This window comes from Anguilla anguilla, chromosome 1 (assembly GCF_013347855.1).
Source record: "Anguilla anguilla isolate fAngAng1 chromosome 1, fAngAng1.pri, whole genome shotgun sequence".
Lineage (NCBI taxonomy): Eukaryota > Metazoa > Chordata > Actinopteri > Anguilliformes > Anguillidae > Anguilla > Anguilla anguilla.
The window spans coordinates 2,824,521-2,845,788 of record NC_049201.1 but is presented as its reverse complement, the minus strand read 5'-3'; the positions used below and the strand labels follow the sequence as shown (position 1 = coordinate 2,845,788).

The 21,268-nt window shown below is 50.9% G+C and overlaps 1 protein-coding gene across 6 annotated transcripts in view; it reads left to right on the top strand.

Moving 5' to 3' along the window:
* map7d1a (MAP7 domain containing 1a) overlaps nt 1–21,268 on the top strand; it is a 68,758-nt gene that overhangs the window by 27,356 nt on the left and 20,134 nt on the right. For 2 of the 6 annotated variants that reach the window (XM_035435069.1, XM_035435062.1), the window contains exons 2-7: nt 2,087–2,368; nt 7,906–7,974; nt 8,919–8,939; nt 14,176–14,339; nt 17,229–17,340; nt 20,583–20,708. In XM_035435069.1, the coding sequence (XP_035290960.1) occupies nt 2,087–2,368; nt 7,906–7,974; nt 8,919–8,939; nt 14,176–14,339; nt 17,229–17,340; nt 20,583–20,708 (774 nt within the window). The remainder of the gene's footprint in view (nt 1–2,086; nt 2,369–7,905; nt 7,975–8,918; nt 8,940–14,175; nt 14,340–17,228; nt 17,341–20,582; nt 20,709–21,268) is intronic. The other 4 variants (XM_035435077.1, XM_035435085.1, XM_035435092.1 and 1 more) reach the window with 4 other exon arrangements.

The window sequence follows — 21,268 nt, the reverse complement described above, 5'->3', positions numbered from 1 at the left end:
CAAGGTGATATTCTTACACCTGCTATTTACCTTACACTTCTGAAGACTTAATAGATCTTCTGCTCAAAGGCTTGTGCACACAGACACACACACACACAAGTATGTGTACACATTTGAGCACACACACGCATGTTTGTGTGCACACACACAGGTACGCACACTGATAAAACATGCAGACAGAGGTGACATCATGGTCTGAAAGGGCCAGTTAAAGTGGGAATGCTTGTGTTCGGTGTGAGTTATCAGTCTGGCAGGCGGTCAGATTGAGCTGAGCTACGCAGTGCTTATCAGCAGCAGCAGCAGCAGCAGCAGTCCAAAGCCCAATGTCTGCGCCCCCCCCCCCCCCCCCCCCAACCCTAACCCAGATCCCCGTCACCCCTGTCTGCTGACGGAGGCATCGGGACGGGTTTCTCTCCTTCGCCCGTTCTGATGGTCGCTACCATGGCGACCCGGTCTCTGGCCGCGTTGGCCAGGTTCAGCCCAGTCCATGTTTCTGGCGGTATCGCATACCAGCGTTTTTAAATAACTCTGTAGCCGCCATTTTCACCCCATTTTGAATGGCCAATTAAAATTTGACCTGTTTTTGAAAAACGTTTGTGAATTCAATGTTAACTTACATTTAAATTATTTGTTCTTCGATTATTGTTGCTCCTGAGGTGCTTCTCTTTCTCCTTCTGTTCTTTTTGGGGTCACTCAGCAGTTCTGTAAACGAGGGGCTCTCCCTCAGTGCTTCTCTGAGGTTTAAATAAAGTTTTTAAATAAAGTTTTTAAATAAAGTTTTCTGCTGTGTGCGGCCCGCTCCGCTGTGCGTTTGGTGGGGCGCAGAGAGGGCCACGCCCTCCTGATATGCGTTAGGTCCGGCCGCTGCGCTGCGCTGGTCACGCTCACACAGACACTCACTGAGTCACAGGAGGACTGCTCATGAGCAGCCTGTGCAGGCCGGTCCCCTGCGAGGGTCCTGATTCAGCGCCTCTCGAAACGCCCCCCCCCCCCCCCACCCCCCACCCCCCGTGCGTGTGCCGGTTTCCCTTCCAACCGCAAGCTGCCAGCCCCCAGAATTTTAACAAGCTGTTCATTTTTCATAATTACACACTCCTCATGTTTATTATTATGGGATTATTTACCCTCCTTAAGCCACATTATGTCAGAAATAGCGACGCACTCCACCAAGAACAAAACTCCCGATACAGCATTGCGCTTATTGTGCTGTATCGCACAGAACTGCCCAAAAAGAGATGGGATGGGTGGGTGGGGGGGGGGGGGGGGGGGGAGGACAAGTAACTGAGTCAGCGGACCCTGAACACTGGTGTTCAGTGTGCGGTGAGCGCAGTCTCCCCACAGTCTGGGTTGGGCCGAGGGCGCTGGCGGGTTTAGAGTTCGGGGTTTTCTTCGCCTGTGTTGTGTGCTCACGCTTGTTTGTCTGGCGCTTTATCAGAGACAGACGGACAGACAGACAGACGGGCGGGGCCCGGAGCGGGGATTAGAGATGTTCTAAAGTGCACAGATCAGCTGCTCTGACTCACTCACCTGAGCCAGGTGTGCGTGCTGCAGCGTGGCGTGGCTGTGTTCCGAGGGCGGGGCCAGGGTGGGGGGGGGGGGGGTGATTTACAGCTGATCTGGGCCTGCTGTGGAACTATGAGCCCTACCTGGAGCTGGGGTGGGGTGGGGTGGGAAGGGGCGGGGCAGGGGCGGGGCCTGGAGGTGATGTCATTGTTTAAGTACGCGTCAGTGGTAGTGTTCAGAGTATGTGACACATGCCTGTTTACTCACACTCCTGTGAGGCTGAAGATATGCAGGCCTAGGACCTTTTCCTTTTGCTCTCTCGCTTTCTCTCACTCTCTCCATCTCTCTTTCTCTTGCTCTCTGTCTCGCTCTCTTTCTCCCCCTCCATGATCTGTTTTACCTCTCCATCTCTTCCCCCTCTCTCATTCTATTTCTCTTACTCACTCTCACTCTCTCCCTCTCCCCCCTCCTCTTCTCTCTTTTCTCTCCCTTCTTCTCTGTAATTGAAGTTGAGCTGCACTGTATCTGGGTATTTCTAGTGTCACTTAAACATCTGTGTCTCTCTCTCTCTCTCTCCTGGCAGCTATCCTGTCTGCTCCAGACGTCGGTCCTAAAGACGAGGATGGAGAGGGGGTGAAGGCCCCCCCGAAAACAGACACCCCCACAAAATGTGACCCCGCCTCGCTCGCCGAGACCCCCACAAAATCTGACCCCGCCCCCCTCGCTGAGACCCCCACAAAATCTGACCCCGCCCCCCGCGCTGAGACACCCACAAAGGGGGAGAGCAGTCTGAGGGCGGAGACCCCCACGAAACGGGACACGCCCTCCACCCCCGGGCCGAGCGGCAGCCCCCGCCCCAAAAAAGGTACGCCCCTTGTACCCCCCCCCCCCCCGGAGTTTACCTGACCAGGTGTCCCCAATACAGGAGAGCTGCAGAATGTGTTATGCTTTACTCTGCACTTAATTGGTCAGTTAAATGCTTTGATTGATCAATTACCTCACCTGGTCTCTCCAGCTTGGGCAGTTTGCTCTGCTGATTTTAAGATGGGGACAGAGACCCAGCAGACCTGCCGGGTCATGTGACCGCTCGGATGGGCAGTCAGGGGTGCGGCAGGAGAGGCAGTAAATTGCACGGACGGTGTCGTGCAGTGGAGCTCTCATTCCCACGCATGTGAGCACACACATATGGTGAACACTTAACGAGCTGAGAATGCGTATATTGTATAGCAGTGCTGTAGGGTAATCGTTGCCGTGGAAACGTGAAGTGTGGGCGGGTGTTCGTAAGATCATGTTCCAGACACACTTGCCCCAGTGTTGGCTGGTGGGGGAGGTTGTGTAATTAGATTTGAGTGCTGTGCAGTAAAATAATTGATTTAGCAGGAATGCAGCAAAAACCATTTGGTCCCATTTTCTGTAAATAGGCTATCAGTGCTAGCCAGCTAGGCTCCCTTTAGTATGAACATGCTATCAGTGCTAGCTGACTAGGCTTCCTGCAGTGTGAACATACTATCAGTGCTAGCTGAGTAGGCTGTCTTTAGTGTGAGCATGCTATCAGTGCTAGCTGGCTAGGCTCCCTTCAGTGTGAAAATACTATCAGTGCTAGCTGACTAGGTTCCCTTCAGTGTGAACATACTATCAGTGCTAGCTGAGTAGGCTGTCTTTAGTGTGAGCATGCTATCAGTGCTAGCTGGCTAGGCTCCCTTCAGTGTGAACATACTGTCAGTGCTAGCTGACTAGGCTCCCTTCAGTGTGAACATATTTTTGCAATGTTTTTGCATTGGAAAAGTTAAGGGCATAATTTCCTGGCTTTAATATTTTATTATGTAGTGAATTAATTGTTTTATAAGCTGGTTGTTGGTTGATTGACTGATAAGATGGGTCGTTGTTACGTTTGGTTGATTGTTTCACATGCTGTTTGGCTGTTTAATTTTGGACTGGCTCATTAGTTGGTTGATTGATTGATGCATTGATTGATTTGTTGGTTTATTACTCCATTGGTGGTTTGATTTCCTCAGTGCTGTCTTTGCTCTCCTCATGGTTGGGTTGGGGTTGAGCGCAGTGGTCAGTAGTGACTGGTTTAGGCCGGTTAGGTTTACCGTACTGCAGCTAAAACAGGACCGCTGCCTCTCCTTTCCCCCGCTGATGGAGCCTGTGAGAGCCTTATCCTCATAAGAGACGTCTGCAGCCTCACGCACACGTCCATGTGACCCCCTCCCTCCCCCCCCCCCCCCACCCCCCCACCCTCGCCCACCAGCGGTCCAGACACGTTCCCGTTGGGTGATAAGGACCGAACTTTGAGTCCAGAGTCCTTATCGTTAGCGCGTGGACGCCTGGCTTTGGCGCTGATTGGGCTGTGACATCATCGATGCACTCGACCCTTACAGATGCCCTAATTCACGCCGACCGGCAGTGCTTGCCTTTAAAGCAGTACCCTGCTACACAGACGGGTATATCACTAAATGGAGTTCAGGTCAATGAGCTTGTCCATGCACATAGTGGCACTGTCTCCATCTGAGAGTTTAACATGCAACTTCACAGCCCAAGGGACCATTTACCTGACTGCTAGAGGAATGACATAAAATGCACCGTCTTTAAAGCTTTGGAGAGGTTTTTTTGGAATATTTTTTTTTTCAGAATTCTAAGTCAGTGTTCTAGAACTCCATTGCTTTCAGTCACCAGTAGTGATTGTGACATCATCATTAGAATGTTCCATTGAAGAACATTCGAATCACGTGATGTGCCCTCTCACCTTAAATTAACTGAATTAAAACAGACGCATTTGAGGCAAAAGAACAGGACACGAGCCAGTTACGTGAAGATTTTTGGAGAGTCCTTCTGGCCACAGGATCTGTTCCCTTTCACCATTACTGGGACCTGAAACTGCTCAATAAAAACTTGCCCCAGCTGTGTTTGTGGCCCTGAATTTGTTTCTGATTTTATACTGAAAATGCAAAGCAGCAGGTCTCCAGGAGCTGCTTTGGGGGTCCTTTCTGTTGGGGGGGTTTGTGTGAACAGCTGCAGGTCAGGTACGGTACAGTCCAGGCCCCAGGTGTGAGGGAGGCTTCCGATTGGCTGATTGAGAATGTTGCTCTGTGAATAAGGCTGCTGATTGGGGCAGTAAATTAGGAAGATGGAATATGTTTGGACTGCAGGCTTCACAGTAGGGGGTCATTTCTGTTTGCCACACACAATGTCTTCTCTTTTCATCTTCTTTAATTGTGGGGATGCCCCCACCCAGGGTCTTATTGTGACCGAAGGGGAGAGGAAGTATAAACTCCTAACCTCCCACCCCCCCCACCCCACCCCACCCAAAAAAAAGAAAGCACATCTTCTCAATTTGGGAAATGATTTTATATTTGTGCATTTTAATTGGCTGTGGGGCATTAAGGACTGGTTTAATAAAATCTTTTATTGTTTAGTTTTTGTTCTGGCTGGGATCAGACAGGACAGCTGGCAGGAAGCTTGCCCCCCCCCCCCCCCCCCCATTGTGACGCAGGTTCCTGCTTTTACTGCTCTCTCAGTGAATGATGTTCCTGACTGACTCTCCTCTCCAGAGCTACAGACACTCCTGTTCTTGTTGCTCGATGGGACCCGATTTGGGTTGCCAAGGAGACGGCCGATTGCTGTCTAGCCCTCGTAGACTCCGTCCCCCCCGCCCCCCCTTCCGAATGCGGCATATTTTTTTTCTGGAAGGTTCTGTGCCTTCTCTCCTCCATCCCTCTCTCCCTTTTTCCACTCCCTCCTCCATCCCTCTCTCCCCTTCTCCCCTCTCTCCTCTATCCCTTTCTCCCTTTTTCCTCTCCCTCCTCCATCCCTCCCTCTCTTTCTCTTCTCCCTCCTCCATGCCTCTCTCTCTTTCTCCTCTCCCCCCTCCATCCCTCTCTCCCCTTCTCCTCAATCCCTCCCTCTCTTTCTCCTCTCTCTCTGCCATCCCTCTCTCCTCCCCTTTAGTCTGTCTCTCTCTCTCTCCCTCCTCTCTTTAGTAAACAGTGTTTTTAGGTCAGGCCCCATCCCGGTGGAAGGCTGACTCACCGGGGTGAGTCTGCTTACACGTCACAGGTCGCCAGGCCGACAGATAGCAGCGCTCTGTCAATACTGCTCGTGCTCAGAGAGGTCAGAGGTCATTAGCCCCAGCTGCCCTTCTGGGTTAACCTGCTGAGACCTCGAGTGCTTTGATATCCCTCAGCGTGATGTTAGCTTCGATATGAAGCGTGATTCACTTTGATTTATTGTGCTTATCCTGCTGAAGCAGCCGGGTGTTTATCCTGCTGAAGCAGCTGGGTGTTTATCCTGCTGAAGCAGCCGGGTGTTTATCCTGCTGAAGCAGCTGGGTGTTTATCCTGCTGAAGCAGCTGGGTGTTTATCCTGCTGAAGCAGCCGGGTGTTTATCCTGCTGAAGCAGCTGGGTGCTTATCCTGCTGAAGCAGCTGGGTGCTTATCCTGCTGAAGCAGCTGGGTGTTTATCAGGGTGTTTATCCTGCTGAAGCAGCCGGGTGTTTATCAGGGTGTTTATCCTGCTGAAGCAGCCGGGTGTTTATCCTGCTGAAGCAGCTGGGTGTTTATCCTGCTGAAGCAGCCGGGTGTTTATCCTGCTGAAGCAGCCGGGTGTTTATCCTGCTGAAGCAGCCGGGTGTTTATCAGGGTGTTTATCCTGCTGAAGCAGCTGGGTGTTTATCCTGCTGAAGCAGCTGGGTGTTTATCAGGGTGTTTATCCTGCTGAAGCAGCCGGGTGTTTATCAGGGTGTTTATCCTGCTGAAGCAGCTGGGTGTTTATCCTGCTGAAGCAGCCGGGTGTTTATCCTGCTGAAGCAGCTGGGTGTTTATCCTGCTGAAGCAGCTGGGTGTTTATCCTGCTGAAGCAGCTGGGTGTTTATCCTGCTGAAGCAGCCAGGTGTTTATCCTGCTGAAGCAGCTGGGTGTTTATCCTGCTGAAGCAGCCGGGTGTTTATCCTGCTGAAGCAGCCGGGTGTTTATCCTGCTGAAGCAGCCGGGTGTTTATCAGGGTGTTTATCCTGCTGAAGCAGCCGGGTGTTTATCCTGCTGAAGCAGCCGGGTGTTTATCCTGCTGAAGCAGCTGGGTGTTTATCCTGCTGAAGCAGCCGGGTGTTTATCCTGCTGAAGCAGCCGGGTGTTTATCCTGCTGAAGCAGCTCGGCCGCAGTGTAGTAATAATGGGTAAGGAGCTGGTCTTGTAACTTAAAGGTCGCAGGTTCAATTCCCAGGTGGGACACTGCTGTTGAGCAAGGTGCTCAGCCTGCATTGCTTCAGTATATGTCCAGCTGTGTAAATGGTTGCTGTGTAATGTACATAGCAGAACAGATGAAGGAGTGTTCAAATTCACCAGAGAGAAGAGATAAGCACTGGGCTCTTCATTGCTAAAGGAACACGCTCACACGTGCACACACACACACACACACACACACACGTAGGCCCACGCACATGCATTCATTTGTGTATAACTCACTCACATACACTCACTCTCCCAAGCATCCACTTACTCACACATGCAAGCACACACTCGCACATACACGCTCAGCAATCTTTCTCTCTCAGACACACACTTGTGCACATAATTCACACTCACATATATGCAAAAACATTCCGTCTCTCTCTCTCTCTCTCTCGCACACACACATGCCCAAACGCGCCCCACCCCCTTTATTAATTTCATTAATCAACCGCACCTCACGTCAGTGGCCAAAGAGACGATCCCCTGCCAGGAAGTGACCTCATTATGTGCAGAGGCGGAGTATGACCTCATTGGGGTGTGATTGCGGACGGCTGGCTGTGTTTGGGGGCGTGGCCGGGCAGATTAAAGTCCGTTATTTAGTTATCAGCAGGAGAGAGAGAGAGAGAGAGAGAGAGAGAGAGAGAAACACACATGGGCTGGACTGTCCATCCTGTCTTCTCACAGTGCAGTGACTCGCTGAAGGGCAAACCAAGGTTAACTCTCTCTCCCCCTCTTTCCCTCTCTCTCTCTCTCTCTCCCCCCCTCTTTCCCTCTCTCTCTCTCTCTCTCCCCCTCTTTCCCTCTCTCTCTCTCTCCTTCTGTTTCTCTCCTCTCTCACAATCTCTTTTATAAATCTCTTCCTTTTTTCTTCATCTCTGTCTACCTTTTTTCCATTTCACTCTGTCATTCCATCTTGCTCTCTGACATTTGCTGTCCATTTTTTTCTCCCCCAACTCTTTCGTCCTTCATTTTCCTCTCCCATCCTTCTTTCTCCCTGCTCTTCTCCATGTCTCCCTGTCTCCCTCTCACGCTCCATTATCCCCTTACTGCCTGACACTGTTTCTCATTCTCTTTTTGCTCTCTCCCTCTTTTTTATTTCTCTCTCTATCTTCCTCATTCCCTACCTTCCTCTCTCCTTTTCCCTGGTCTCTCTCCCTCTCTCTCTCTGTACAGATGGGCTTAAATCGGAAGACCGACAGAAACAGGCGAAAGAGCGTCGGGAGGAAAGGGCCAAATACCTGGGTAAGTGTGTGTGTGTTTGTGTGTGTGTGTGTGTGTGTGTGCGCGCGCATGTGAGAGTGTGTGCCTGTGTATATGTACATGTGGGTGTGTGTGTGTGTGTACATGTATGCGGTGCATTCATCTCCTTTCCAAAGGGCTGAGGGCGCCCCCTTGTGGTAGGGTCACAGGAAAGCAAAAGGCCGTTTCCCCTTTCTCAGCTTTGGATGTTTTCAGCTCACCATGCGTCCGGCGGGCCTTCCCGGTTACCACGGCAACGTTCGGAAAGCCGTAAGGAAAACCCCGCGGAGCGAACTGAAACCCTTCAAAGCCGAACGCAGAGTTACACGCACTCCTCTGACACCGGGGAAAGGGTCTGACTGCATGCCTCCTAGCTTTCACTTCTGCACAGACGTAACGTCAGGAAGACAAAGTGCTTTTTGTTTTGCTTTTCGCACCACCACTGCTGTGGAACGTCCTTCCTCAAAGCTTTATCTGTGCTTAGCCTGCGGTTGATTTAGAGTTATCAACTGAAGGAATAACTGTCCGTCCACATAAAATTGTTTTGGGAGATTTGATGCAGTATATTGGCAAAGGATCTCTCCAGGGATTGGTCAAAGAAGGCTGGCATCACTCTGTGAGCATCCAATCCCCACTGCTTTAGTGCTGCCTTGCACCACATCCCTTCACTGAACCCAACGGTTCCCATTCAGAACCAGCACCAGAACCAGTACCAGAACCAGCACCAGTACCGGGGACCCCTGGTCTGGCCCATGACTGGTTTGGGTACTGGTTTCCCCTGGTCTGGCTCGTAACGGGTTTGGGCGCTGGGGGTCCCCAGGTCTGGCCCGTGACTGGTTTCTGGGCGCTGGGGTACCCTGTCCTGCCCCCTGTCTGGTTTTTTTTGGCATGGTTGCGCTTCCTGCATGATTGACAGTTGCTCTCGTCTCTCTCCCTCACTCCTTCAGAAGAGCAGACGCACCTGCAAGGTAAGACAGCTGGTGGGTGTGGCTTGCGTGCCCTGGTGGTGTTGGTGTCGTCATGGTGATGGTTGTGGCTCTCTCTCTCTCTCTTTCTCTCTCATTCCTGTGGCTCCCTGTGGTCGTGACGTTGGCACTGTGATTCTGTGTTTCATGCAGTCGCCCTGTTCTCCTTTTCTTCATCATTCTCTCCATCACTCTTTTCTTCGGCTGTGATGGTGTGTGGGGGGGATTTCATGCTCTCTCTCTCTCTCCCTCCCTCTCTTGCTCTTTTTTTTCCCCAGTAGAGTTTGATTTTGAATAAAGGCAGCTGTGTTTTGGAGCACACAGCAGTCAAAATCACAAGCCCCACCCAACCCTAATTCAGGGGTCCCCATAAAGATCTGATTATGTGAAATGTGTAAATCTCCTGCGTCTCTCCTAAATCTAACCCAGGAAGCATGGTTGGTTGTTGCTAAAAACAAGCATTTGGAAAGTACCTGTTTTGTGCTCGTTTACTTTCAAGTCAAATGGGTTTTAATCAATCAAATGGGTTTTAATCAACTGTTTCCTTTCCCTTCTTCCACCCTAAATGACCTAATTTAAAGTTGTTTAAATGAATTTGTTTCTTACAGGGAAATGCAACGACAAATAATAATAACAATAAAAGGAATTGATTATTAATAAGCTTTTCCTGCGTTATGTTGAATTTGCTGCTCAGCCCAGGTTAAATGTCCTATGAGGGCCCAAACTCTGAATTTGCAGAGAAACGCTGAATATAGTCTCTAGTTCCTCCTCTTCAGTCACACTGTTAAACAGCCACACACACATTACCTCCCTACTCCGGCAGTCAGGTTAATTAATTACTGGAATAATGATAGATGTCCATCATCATATCAGTCTGATGGGAGGCTTTGGGTTGTTAAGTGTAGCTGAACAGTTAGGCCAGACAGTTTTATTTTTTAGCCGAGATAGCTAACATTTGCTTGGGTATCATAATATAAATATTGCAGATTCAGAGTAGCCTAGTTGATATCTAGCTTGCTTCGTGCATGCGTGCCAAGGAGTGGGAGTCTAATCGATCAGTCTGGTGGTGAAGGGAGTCCCTGTGGTTGGGTGGTTTGGTGTCGGGGGGAGGGGGGGGGGTCTGCTTTTACTCCCATTAGAGACGGGCACTTTGGGGACTTTCACCAAGACCTTTTTTTTAATTGCGGGGGGCTGTTTTCAGGACGTCTGTGATAGCCATCGCTCAGAAACAGGCGGGAGTCGAGCTCATGGTGCTGTGCGCCTCCTCTGCGTTTTAAGGATCTCCACGCCGAACACCTGTTACCTGCGTTTACATTTCGCAGCGTTTACCCCGCTGGGGTGTGGCAGGCCCAGAAGCCTGGTGCTAAAGTTATGCCTCTCAGCCTCGACCGGGTTGCCCTCTCCACAAGGTGATAAATCCTTTACGAGGTCGGGGATTAGGGCAGGAGACCCGTTCATGATTATTTAACGGGTGTTTTATGGTCCAGATGCTGTGTTTAACCCTGAGAACAGTCATGTGGATAAAGACTCCCCCTCCCCTCCCCTCCCCTCCCCTGCCCTCCCCTCCCCTCCCCAGACTTCAGCCTAGCTGGTTTGGGCACACTGGCGGTGTCTCCGTTTGAAGTGCGCACCAGCTGCGGTGTCTGAGGATGACATCATCGGTCTGCGCTGCGCTGGGCGTACCTTTTTGGGCGGTGACTGAGGCGCCCAAACCGCCGTTTGCTGGCCCGGGATTGATCGCCGTGCCGCTGGTCAACGGGGTTCATCCAAAAATGAACCGGTAGTGCAGTCCCCTGTGACCTGTGACCTGAGTGTGCAGGCACATAAAAACATAGCTAGCTGGGTTTTCTCGTTTTAAATTAGGTTTTGAGACCACTGTGGTGTTAGGTAACCCCCCTGTCTCCCCCCCCCGTCCCCGTCCCCCGTCCCGTCCCCGTCCTAGTCCTGCTGTGATTTTAAAGACTCAGACAGTGCATTACTGTTGGCCTACGTGCTGCCATTACAAATGAACGGTCATTAAGTTAAAGGGAATGAAAAGCGTTCTGCAGATAAGGTGTAATTACTTTTTTCGTTAGTGTGTGTGGTCCCCGTGCGTTCGTGTGCTATTCATTTTATTGCAGTTATGGGAAGTCTGTTTTTTACGGATACGATTTGTCTTTCCTCTTGCCCCTGTAACCCTTGTGGTAAATCTGGATTTAGTCTCCACCGTCCACCCCCCCCCCCCCCCCCAAACAAAACATGCACAGAATCAAGCCGCAGAAACGAGCCCTTTCAGGAGAAGATAATCTCGCCTCTGTAGTCGCGTTTGTTCCGCGAGTTTACCCTGTGAAAAAGCGTGAAAAACGGGAGCAACAATAGACCTGACAGCTTAATACCTTGTCTTCTCTCATAACTCAGATAAGAGGCGTATTAACGCTCACAGTTCTCACTGTAAACGCCGTGCGTGGGAAATAAATGCGATTACAGTACAATAAGTGTCATTTCAGAAATATTTGTCCGTAATAGCGCTGCTTCGTTTGAGATAATTAATTCAATGTACCGTCTTGGGTAAACACGATTAGCTCATTTTACTGCCAGTGTTAGAATGCATTCCAAGCCATGCTCGTAGCGCCTAATGCTTGGGTCTGCTGTAAATTGGTCGCTGATTTTAATGCGAAAAAAAATCTGTATAGGCCTACCCAGTGGCTCTCCAGACTTTGGATCTTTTTTGTTTGTCCATTTGCCCCCCCCCCCCCCCCCCCCCCCCCCAAAGCACCCATCTTCACACTATTTAAATGTTCATTTGTGTTAGATTAACTAATCGGGCGCTCTTACGCAGAGCGACTCACAGCGCGTTTACAGCTCGCTGAAGCGCGTGAGCGCCTGCTGTGGGTAACGGCCAAACAGCCAAACCGCGCGAAACCGGGAAATTCCGCGGAGACGGAACGTAACGGCGGCGGCAGCTGAGCAGACGTCTCGCGGCCACGGCTCTCAAACACGCTGTTTCTTAAGAGAACGAAAATGGCGATTTAATTGCTTTTGTCGGCAGGGTTTTAATGCGCGCTGCAGCAATCGCGTCGGGAAGTCGGGAGAGCTGCTGAGTTTTAATTTGCACACCATTTGTTGCGCCTGTTTTCGGGCTAATAAAGCCGCGTTTCCACCAAAATTACCCGGAACTTTCAGTCCCAGGAACTACTTTACCAGGAACGAAAAGGTTCCTTCAGCCAATGGTTGTCTGCGTTTCCACCGGGGTCTAAAGTACCGCGAAGATTAGGCAAATTAGCCCACTGACGTTGTCGTCGGTCCATCTGTCATATGATTTCTTCTGTAACGCCATACTACCACCGAAGTAGCCTACATTATTTTCTAATAACCGGGACAGCCCGAAGGGGTTTATTCCACTTATATACAACGGGTTACCAACAATGACTATATATGGTTACTTTTGTATTTATTGATTTTCATATATCCTCTCAAACACATTCATTAACAGCAGAAAACATGCACACGTTGTAAACAATTTGCTGTTTTATTACTTTCTCGTCGTCAATTCCTTATAGGCTAATCGCAAAATGACAAGAATAGAACGAAAACTCGGACTTGCGTGAAAATGTAAATTAGTAGTGGTACAGCCACCGTTTGCTTTCCTTCGAAGTTACTGCTAGCCGAGCAGCGAAGTGTGCCCTCCAGATGCGAACCATGCACCATAAATGAGTCCATAGTCTTCCTGGTCTTTTCGTGGAATTGAAAAATGGCAGTAAAATTGAGTAAAATTACGGCAGTCTGAAAAAGCTAAAGGGAAGATTACTAGAATTAACCTGTTATTTTACCCGGATAAAAAGTGCGGAAGGTGATTTCCAGTTTGCTTGTACTGTATCACCAATGTTAATTATGCAGAACTACCGCATACCTCACATAACTGTATCAAACGTTTTGAGTCAATTACAACGGGCTAACAAAGAAAATCCGGAAGAAAATATTCAGCAACCGAATTAATCCGTTTGAATGTTTTGGTAGCCTACGTAATATGCTGTCCCAGCACGAATGCTTAGCATTTTATAAAACGAATACTAAAGCAAGAAAAGAACAGAAGAGCACACGTTATAATTCCAAGACGTTGACAGGCTATAACCAAAAGTAGGCTACTGCGCCGCATAACATACAAGTTTGATTTGAAGTTATTATGAAAATAAATTGGTTTGCCGCTGCATATTTTCAAACATGGCGGGTAATGGCGGAAAATAAATACAACACAAATGCTACGAGTACTCGACCAATCAGAAATGTTCAGCGCTGCAAGCTCCACCCAAAAGGTTCCTGTACTTTCGGAAAGTACTACCCCCCGAGCAGGAACGTTTTGGGGAGTAAAACAAAGCCCCCAGAACTAAATTTAGACCCTAGTTCCTGCGGTGGAAACGCACTGAGTTCCTCAAAAGGTTCCTAGTTCCGGGGTATAGTTCCTGCGGTGGAAACGCGGCTTCAGTCTGATGGAGAGAAACCAATTTGAACCAATGCTAAGTTGCTTAGTCAATGAAGACTTGCATTGCATTGATCAGTTATTATATACAGACGTTGTACACACTGCAACTTATGAATATCAGTAATATCATTCCATAAATCAATATTATCAGAGAGTAAGTGGAATGTTTATTCCTCTGGACTTAATGAATTTAGATGATATTTAAAACCGGAATGGGAATAGGACTAAGAGATGTGCGGTTTAACATGGGGAGACACGCAGATGCGATGGCATTTTCAATAGCATAGCTAACAAAGAAACCCCAGTATATGGAGACATGCCAGCACATTTCAATTACTAGTCACAGAAAATGGAGGACTAAGTCTGACTCACAGTGACGCAGAGCCGGAGAGAGCAAAGTGTTTCTGTACCCCGTGGTTAGACTTCAGAAATAGGGGTGCTGATTTGGGGTGCGAAGCTAGGCTTCAGTGTTGCCCTATCTCTGGCCCGGCCAGCGTTTTTGGGGGGGGGGGGGGGCTATATGAACACACAGAGGCCCCACGGCCTGCGTCGGGTTCAAGCCCGGGTTCAGGCACTTGAACCGGGACTCAGCCTTTTTGGAGCGGGAAAGCGAGGGAGGGAGAGAGAGAGAGAGAGAGAGAGAGGGAGAGGGAGAGGGAGCGGTGGGGGCGGTTGGGTTCCAGATGTTCTCCAGATGCCGTAACCGCTGCCGGTCTGTGTGTGTGTGTGTGTGTGTGTGTGTGTGTGTGTGTGTGTGTGTGTGTGTGTGTGTTTTTCCAGCGGCAAAGAAGTCGCAGTGGCTGGAGAAGGAGGAGAAGGCGCGGCAGCTCCGGGAGCGGCAGCTGGACGAGCGGCGGCGCCGGCTGGAGGACCAGCGGCTGAAGGCCGAGAAACGCAGAGCCGCCCTGGAGGAGCGCCAGCGACAGAAACTGGAGAAGAACAAGGTGGGCGGGGTCAGGGGGCGGGGCAGGGGGTGGACCCAGGGAGGGGCAGGGGGTGGGGCTGGAGGGGGCGGGGCCAGGAGGCTGGGGGGAGGGGTGAGGAAAGGGCAGGGGGGTGGGGCTAGGTGAGGTGGGTGGGTACAGGAAACAGACATAAGTGGGTATGGCCAGGATGTGGCATGGGTGGAAAGGGGGCAGGGCCTGTGAGGATGGGGTGGAGCCCGGGAGGGTGTGGTTGGGATGTTGCTGGAGTGGGGCAGGATGGGGCAGGAAGAGGGGGAAGCACAATGGAAACAGCAGTAGCAGTGTGGGCGACGGGGCTGGACTGGGGCAGGATGGGGCAGAATGGAAACAGCAGTAGCAGTGTGGGCGACGGGGCTGGACTGGGGCAGGATGGGGCAGAATGGAAACAGCAGTAGCAGTGTGGGCGACGGGGCTGGACTGGGGCAGGATGGGGCAGGAAGAGGGGAAGCGCAATGGAAACAGCAGTAGCAGTGTGGGCGACGGGGCTGGACTGGGGCAGGATGGGGCAGGATGGAAACAGCAGTAGCAGTGTGGGCGACGGGGCTGGACTGGGGCAGGATGGGGCAGAATGGAAACAGCAGTAGCAGTGTGGGCGACGGGGCTGGACTGGGGCAGGATGGGGCAGAATGGAAACAGCAGTAGCAGTGTGGGCGACGGGGCTGGACTGGGGCAGGATGGGGCAGGATGGGGCAGAATGGAAACAGCAGTAGCAGTGTGGGCGACGGGGCTGGTCCACACCTGCTGAGCTAGGCCTCTCAGTCTGCGGTTAAAACACCACATTTTCATCTGTGCTGCAGCAGGTTTGGGTCTCGCTCACACACGCCCTGTCTCAGGCTGGTTCCACTGTTAGGGGCCTGCGTCTGGGAGACGGGTGTGGCTCTGATTTTGGCGGTAAGACGGGGGGGGGGGGGGTGGGTTCTGCAGACTGCGGTCAGTCTCGCTGCTTAAGGCCCTGACGTAGTTTTCGGGCAGGGTTGCCGTGGCGATTAGCGCCGTTGCTCCTGTTAGGGCCGGGGAGTTGCGGGTTTGCACTCGTAAGGAGGCACAGCGCTGAGATTGGAGCGCGGCCGTTTGGCCGAGCTGCAGCTTGCCTGCGGCTCGCGGTACAGCTTTGAACCTCTCCTCAAAGAGCCACTGAAATTAGCGTGGACTCAACCCTCAAACACCCCCCCCCCCCCCCGCCTGAATAATGAGTATTTCTCTTTCTCCTCTGTTCTTCTCCCCAAAATTTGAGCTCTGTAAGCGCTAAATGCTTTCGTTGTCCTTTCTCCACTATCCTGTCTGTCTGTCTCTCTCTCCCTCCCTCCCTCTCTCTCTATCTCTCTCTGTCCCCCCTCCCTCAATTCAGTTCAACCTTCATATAGTGCCCTTTTCGTGCAAGTTCACAATACAAAGTGCTTCACAGTAAATAAGATAAGAGCAAAGTAGATGAGTCAATAAAATCTAAGCAAAAGTGCAGTTAAAAGTAGAAGTGTCATAAAAACGTGATAAAAAGCTCCCTTTATGTAAAAGTCCAGGCTAAAAATGGTGGGTTTTATAATCTCGTGAGAGATTGTGATGCCCTCAGATCCTGTGGCAGGCTGTTCCAAACGCGCGGGCCATAGACCCTGAAGGCTGCCTCACCGTAGGTCCTGGTCCTGGTCCTGGTCCTGGCCTTTTCACACGGCTAAAAAGCCCAGTGCTCGAGCTCTGGTGTGTGTTCGGCTAGGAACATAATCTCAAAATCATCAGACCGGCATCCAGGTGCTCCCTCTCTCCCTCTCTCCCTCCGTCCCTCACTCCCTCCCTCTCCTGTGTTTGAAAGAACAGAATGTTCCGGATGGGAGAGTGAATGGAATCTCATACCGTGAGAGAGAACTGTTCCACGCCGCTCTCCGGTACACCCACGTGCACCAAGAGGTCCTAGAGCTGTTGTGTAAAGCTAGTTTAAAGTAGTGCTGATGACATTTATAGCCTGGTACCGCTGCTACAGCTAGTAGTACTACCTGTAGTGCTAGAGGTTGCTCTGTCACCCTGGTTACAGCCTACAGTCATCAGGGCCGGGGGGCGTTCACAGGGGACTTTGTCCTGCTCTGTAGGTGACTGGACTGGTGATTACTGAGGAGCTCCTCTGTAGTGTAATGGCTGTGGACCTGGGCTTGCTACTCTGAGGTTATGGGTTTCCATTGTAGTCTTGAGCGAGGCACTTAACCTGATTTGGCTTCAGTAAAATGGATCCAGCAAGCATAGGATCTGAGAGATGAGTAATGTGTAACCAGAGCAGTTAACCCCCCCCCCCCCCCCCAAAGATAAAAGTACCATCCTTATGGTTGTTCTGAACTTTACCTCTTTGGTCCAGGTCCTGTGTGTTGTTGCAGGGTGTCACAGAGAAACAACTTTAATAAATCCAGTAAAATTAGGGTCAGGAAAATGCACTGTGAGCAAGGTTTATCACACGGGAGTGGCCTCCCTCCCTCCTGTCAGTCAACACATCACATGCGACCTGTCACTTCCTGTGGGATGTTTTGTGTCATTTCCTGAATGGAGGGATTTCCTGTCCTAGTAATGGTAGTCTGGGGAAGCTGGCCGCGGTCATTGACCTACTATTTAGCAGAATCAGGTGAGCCAAATTAGGGCTGAAATGAAAACCCACAGGACAGTAGAACTCCAGAGCAGGGTTCCTGTTGTAGGCCCAGCAGGGGCAGTTCTGCTGAATAGAACAGGCCTCTCTGCTGGGCGGTTTCTGTGTCACTGCTAGTCTCTGGTGTTTTACTGTCCTGCAGTCTGCAGCCTCCGTTTCCCCATTGGCCTCGCGTACTCGTGTACACGCGTGTGGTATGTAATTAGCGTGTCGTAACGCATGTTTTTTTTAAATGATTCTGTCTGCAGGAGAGGTACGAGGCGGCCATCCAGCGCTCCAGTAAGAAGACATGGGCCGAGATCCGCCAGCAGCGGTGGTCCTGGGCCGGGGGGCTCAGCCAGAACTCCAGCCAGCGCGAAAGTGAGTACCGTCCCAGACTGCAACCGGACCGGCCCGTCTGTGGCTTAGTACCGTCCCAGACTGCAACCGGACCAGGGCGCCTACACTTAGTACCGTTCCAGACTGCAACCGGACCAGGTCGCCTACACTTAGTACCGTCCCAGACTGCAACCGGACCAGGCCGCCTACACTTAGTACCATCCCACACTGCAACCGGACCAGGTCACCTACGCTTAGTACCATCTCACACTGCAACCGGACCAGGTCGCCGACACTTAGTACCATCTGGCTTGATGATATTAGCGCTGAACAGGCCAGCTGATGCTCAGCTGGGCGCGGGCTCTGTCCGGTTGCTACTGACACGGAACACGCACAGACATGCGGGGCATCGCGTGCTATCTCGCGCGATGTGGGCTGGTTGGAGTCACCATGGCAACTGTTGCCTGGTGACACGCAACCAGGATGGCCGGCGCAAGCCCCACCCTCGGGTCACGTGACCTGTGTGCGCTCAGGGTCTCTTTGCCTTCCTGTGTGGGGATTGGACAGCGACTGTCCGCTTGCCTGACTTCCCCGGTGGTCCTTGTCCAATCGGTACATGGTGTGTGTATATACGGGCGTGGCATGTGGGCGAGGTTAAGGTATGGCTTGGGAATGGTGTGTGGGCGGGGCTTATGTGATTGGTGGAGCATGGGTGTGGCATGTGGGCGGGGTTAATGTGAGCAGACAGGTGATGGTGGTGGTGAGGCATTTCACTGTGTGTGTGTCCTATAGACCCAGCATGTGATTGGCGTTTTGTAACATCTGAACCTCTGGTTACAGTGTTCCTAACGGTTCTTAATTTCTCCTCCCCTGTCTGCCCATTACCTAATGAATTATGCGTTCTTAACGACGTCGGATCGCTGGTGTTTCCCCCGCTGCTCTTGGTGCGATTCGTCATCCTGGGGGTTTTTTTTTTCCGCGCAGTGCAGAAGCCGTTGTGTCAGTCGTCGGTAAACGTTGGCAAAGTGTTCGCTAGCACCAGCTGCCTCCTGGGGAGGGTGATAATGGGGGGGCGGGGGGGGGGGGTGTTGGTGGGGGGGCTGTTGGTGTGATCTCAGTGCTCTGTCATTAGCATCGTGCCTGTGAAACCCTCATCAGGGCTCGTATAGTTTGGGCTGTCTTTCTGAGGAAGCAATTACCTGCCTGCGTAAGGTTAGGAAATGACCCGCTTTGCTGCGTTGATTGTCATCTCAGAATCTCCTCCTTGTATGAGATTAGGAAATTACCCGCTTTGTTGGATTGATTGCCATCTCAGAAATAATTTATTGGCGCATGCCCCCCTCCTCCCCCAAGGGAGCAAAGTCCTTGAACTGGTGAGAAACCTTCTGTGTTGTTAGCAATTAGCTGACAGCTTTAGCTTTTTGCCATTCAGATAGCTGCTAACCGCTAATTAGCGGCCAGCTAGCAGTTAGAAGGTAATTATCAGCTAGCAGCTAAGTTGCAGTTAAAGCTAGGCTGATGTTGTACACAACACATATACAGGGAAGTCCTCTTCACCCTTAAACAGCAGAGCTGGGAAGAGTTTATATGAAAGTATGGGGGGGAAGGGGCGGATCTGTGGAATCATCAGATATTTCCTCCCACCAGCTCTCTTCCAGGGAAGCTGGCAGGAATGGCGGTGTGTGCCACGCTGTGATGGTTCGCGGTTGTTCTGAGAACGTAGCGGCGCATTTCCCCCTGCGCTCCCCCTTAACCTGCAGCTTCAGAAGCCTCTAACCCCCCCCCGCGCCCCCCCCCCCCCCCCCCAGCTCATCTCCGTGCAGGCTTATCCTCGCTCTCCTCCAGCAGCACAGTTCGTGATGCTCAGCAGTATAATTCCAGGGCGTATCAGTCCCCATCAGTGTCCTCAAGCTTCTTAACGGAATGCTTTTTGGGTTACTCTGAGTAAAAGGGGGGACAGTGTAAAGTTTAGGGAACTGGATTTAACGACAGGGGGTTGCAGGTTTGATTCCCTTTTGAGAGGCATTGCCATTGTACCCCTGAGCAAGCTGCTTAGCCTGATTTTCCCCTGCAGAAGGGTGTTGGCTGAATGCGTGCGTGTGATGTAACATGCTGAAAGCGGGTTTGTAGTGGCGTTGTTCCATTTGAGACCACCAGGAGGCAGCACGTGTCTAAGATTTGGGGAAGGTCTGTGGAGTTTGAATCACAGCCACCTTTTGTCTTTTGTTTCCTCTGTCGGAACCAGTTAAAGTGGCAGAGCAGTTGATCCAGTGCTTGACAAGATCTGTTATAGATCTGTTGACGGGCTGGACTGAAAGGCCCAAACAATCTGCGTCTTTCACATTAAGAACGGAAGCGTGCGGCCTCACGCGCACAGACGGAAATTCGCGGTCTTCTCAAAGGGGAACGAATCTCGTTTTTTACCCAGGGAAACGTCTTGAACTTTTTAAATTGCGTGTGTTTGTGCGTTTGTGTTTACGTTTGTGTTTGTGTGGGAGTGCAGTCTTGTGTTTGATAATCAGTTTCTTTCCGTTTTGACAGTGGACAGTGTCTGTTTCTTGGTGGAGGGTTAGCATTTTGGTTTCGATTTTCTATTTATTTTTAACCTCGATTGCTGTTGCCAAAGTTGTGTGTTTGTTTTTTTGGCCTGTTCTCCAAACATCTTCCCTTTTAAACACAAAAGGAGCTTGTGGGCCTTGTGGCTCGGTCCCTTCAGAAGGGGTGTCCTGAAGATCGGGGTGAGGGATGCCATTCCGGGGGGGAACCCCACATCTGTTTCTGGATTTTGTTCCCACAGTTTACACCGTCTCAGTGAGTGGACTGGTTGTATACTCCACCGGTGGTTTGCTCGCGGACATGGCAGTGGTTCAGTTAGGGGCACATTAATTTCACGTTTACATTTTGATATTCTTCAGCGTATTTGTACATTTTAGCAAAATTTCAAACCGTGTAAATGACAGGGTTAATAAAATGGGAAAAGCTGTGGCAATCGGTAAATCCAGAAACGGATGTGTCCCTGCTGTGATGGAGTTCATTTTGGGTAAATTGGTCTATTGGAATTGGGTTTAGAGCTCAGCACACAAGCGATCTTTTTAGGATAGGACTCGGACTAACCCATCGAACTCGGACTCCGGACTTTTTCGGAGATGCCGGGAGATGTGACTCCTCGGCTGACCCGATTGGTGGATTGGGCTGTGGGCGGGTCCCGTGGCAGGCCCCGCCCACTCCAGGCTCTGGGTTCTGAGCGGTGTTTTTAGGTCTCTTCTTCTTCTTCTTCTGTTTTGTCGCGCTCTCTCCGGTTGCAGGCAGATGCTCGGTCTCGGCGGTGAACCTGCCGAAACACGTGGACTCGGTTATTAACAAGAGGCTCTCCAAGTCCTCTGCCACCCTCTGGAACTCCCCCAACAGAAGTAAGAACAACCCCCCCCATGCCCCCCCCCATCTTCTCCATGGGAACCACTGCCCTCTCCATGCCCCTGTATGGCCTGCGCCTCCTTTCAAACCGAATCCTGTTCCTCACCTAAAGACTTTCATTATGTGCAATTATGATTTTTCTCAGTTTTTTTTTTTTTTTTTTTTTAACCTTTACTGTCCAATCAGATTTTTGCGTCCATTTCCTCCCCGTTGCCTTGCGGTGGTCTCGCCTGTTCATTTCCCTCCAAAAGAACGGTGCTGTGGTTTGACTCCTCCCTCCCATTTCCATCTTCGTTGAGTGCTGGCGTTTTTGCTTATATATTTTTGAATATATAAGTTCCTTCCACTTCACCGTTTTTTTCCCCCGTTCCACTTTTTTATTTTTGTTCTCGCGTCTTCCCTCCATTCCTGGGTTCATGGTGCTCTCTGGGTGTGCACGTGTTGGTGGTGGTATTTTTATTATGTGTTATGTCTGTTTTTTATTATTATTTACCTGACTGTACTTCTACCAGGTGCATTGTGGGATTGAAGTACTCCTGCGAGTGAGTGAGTTAGA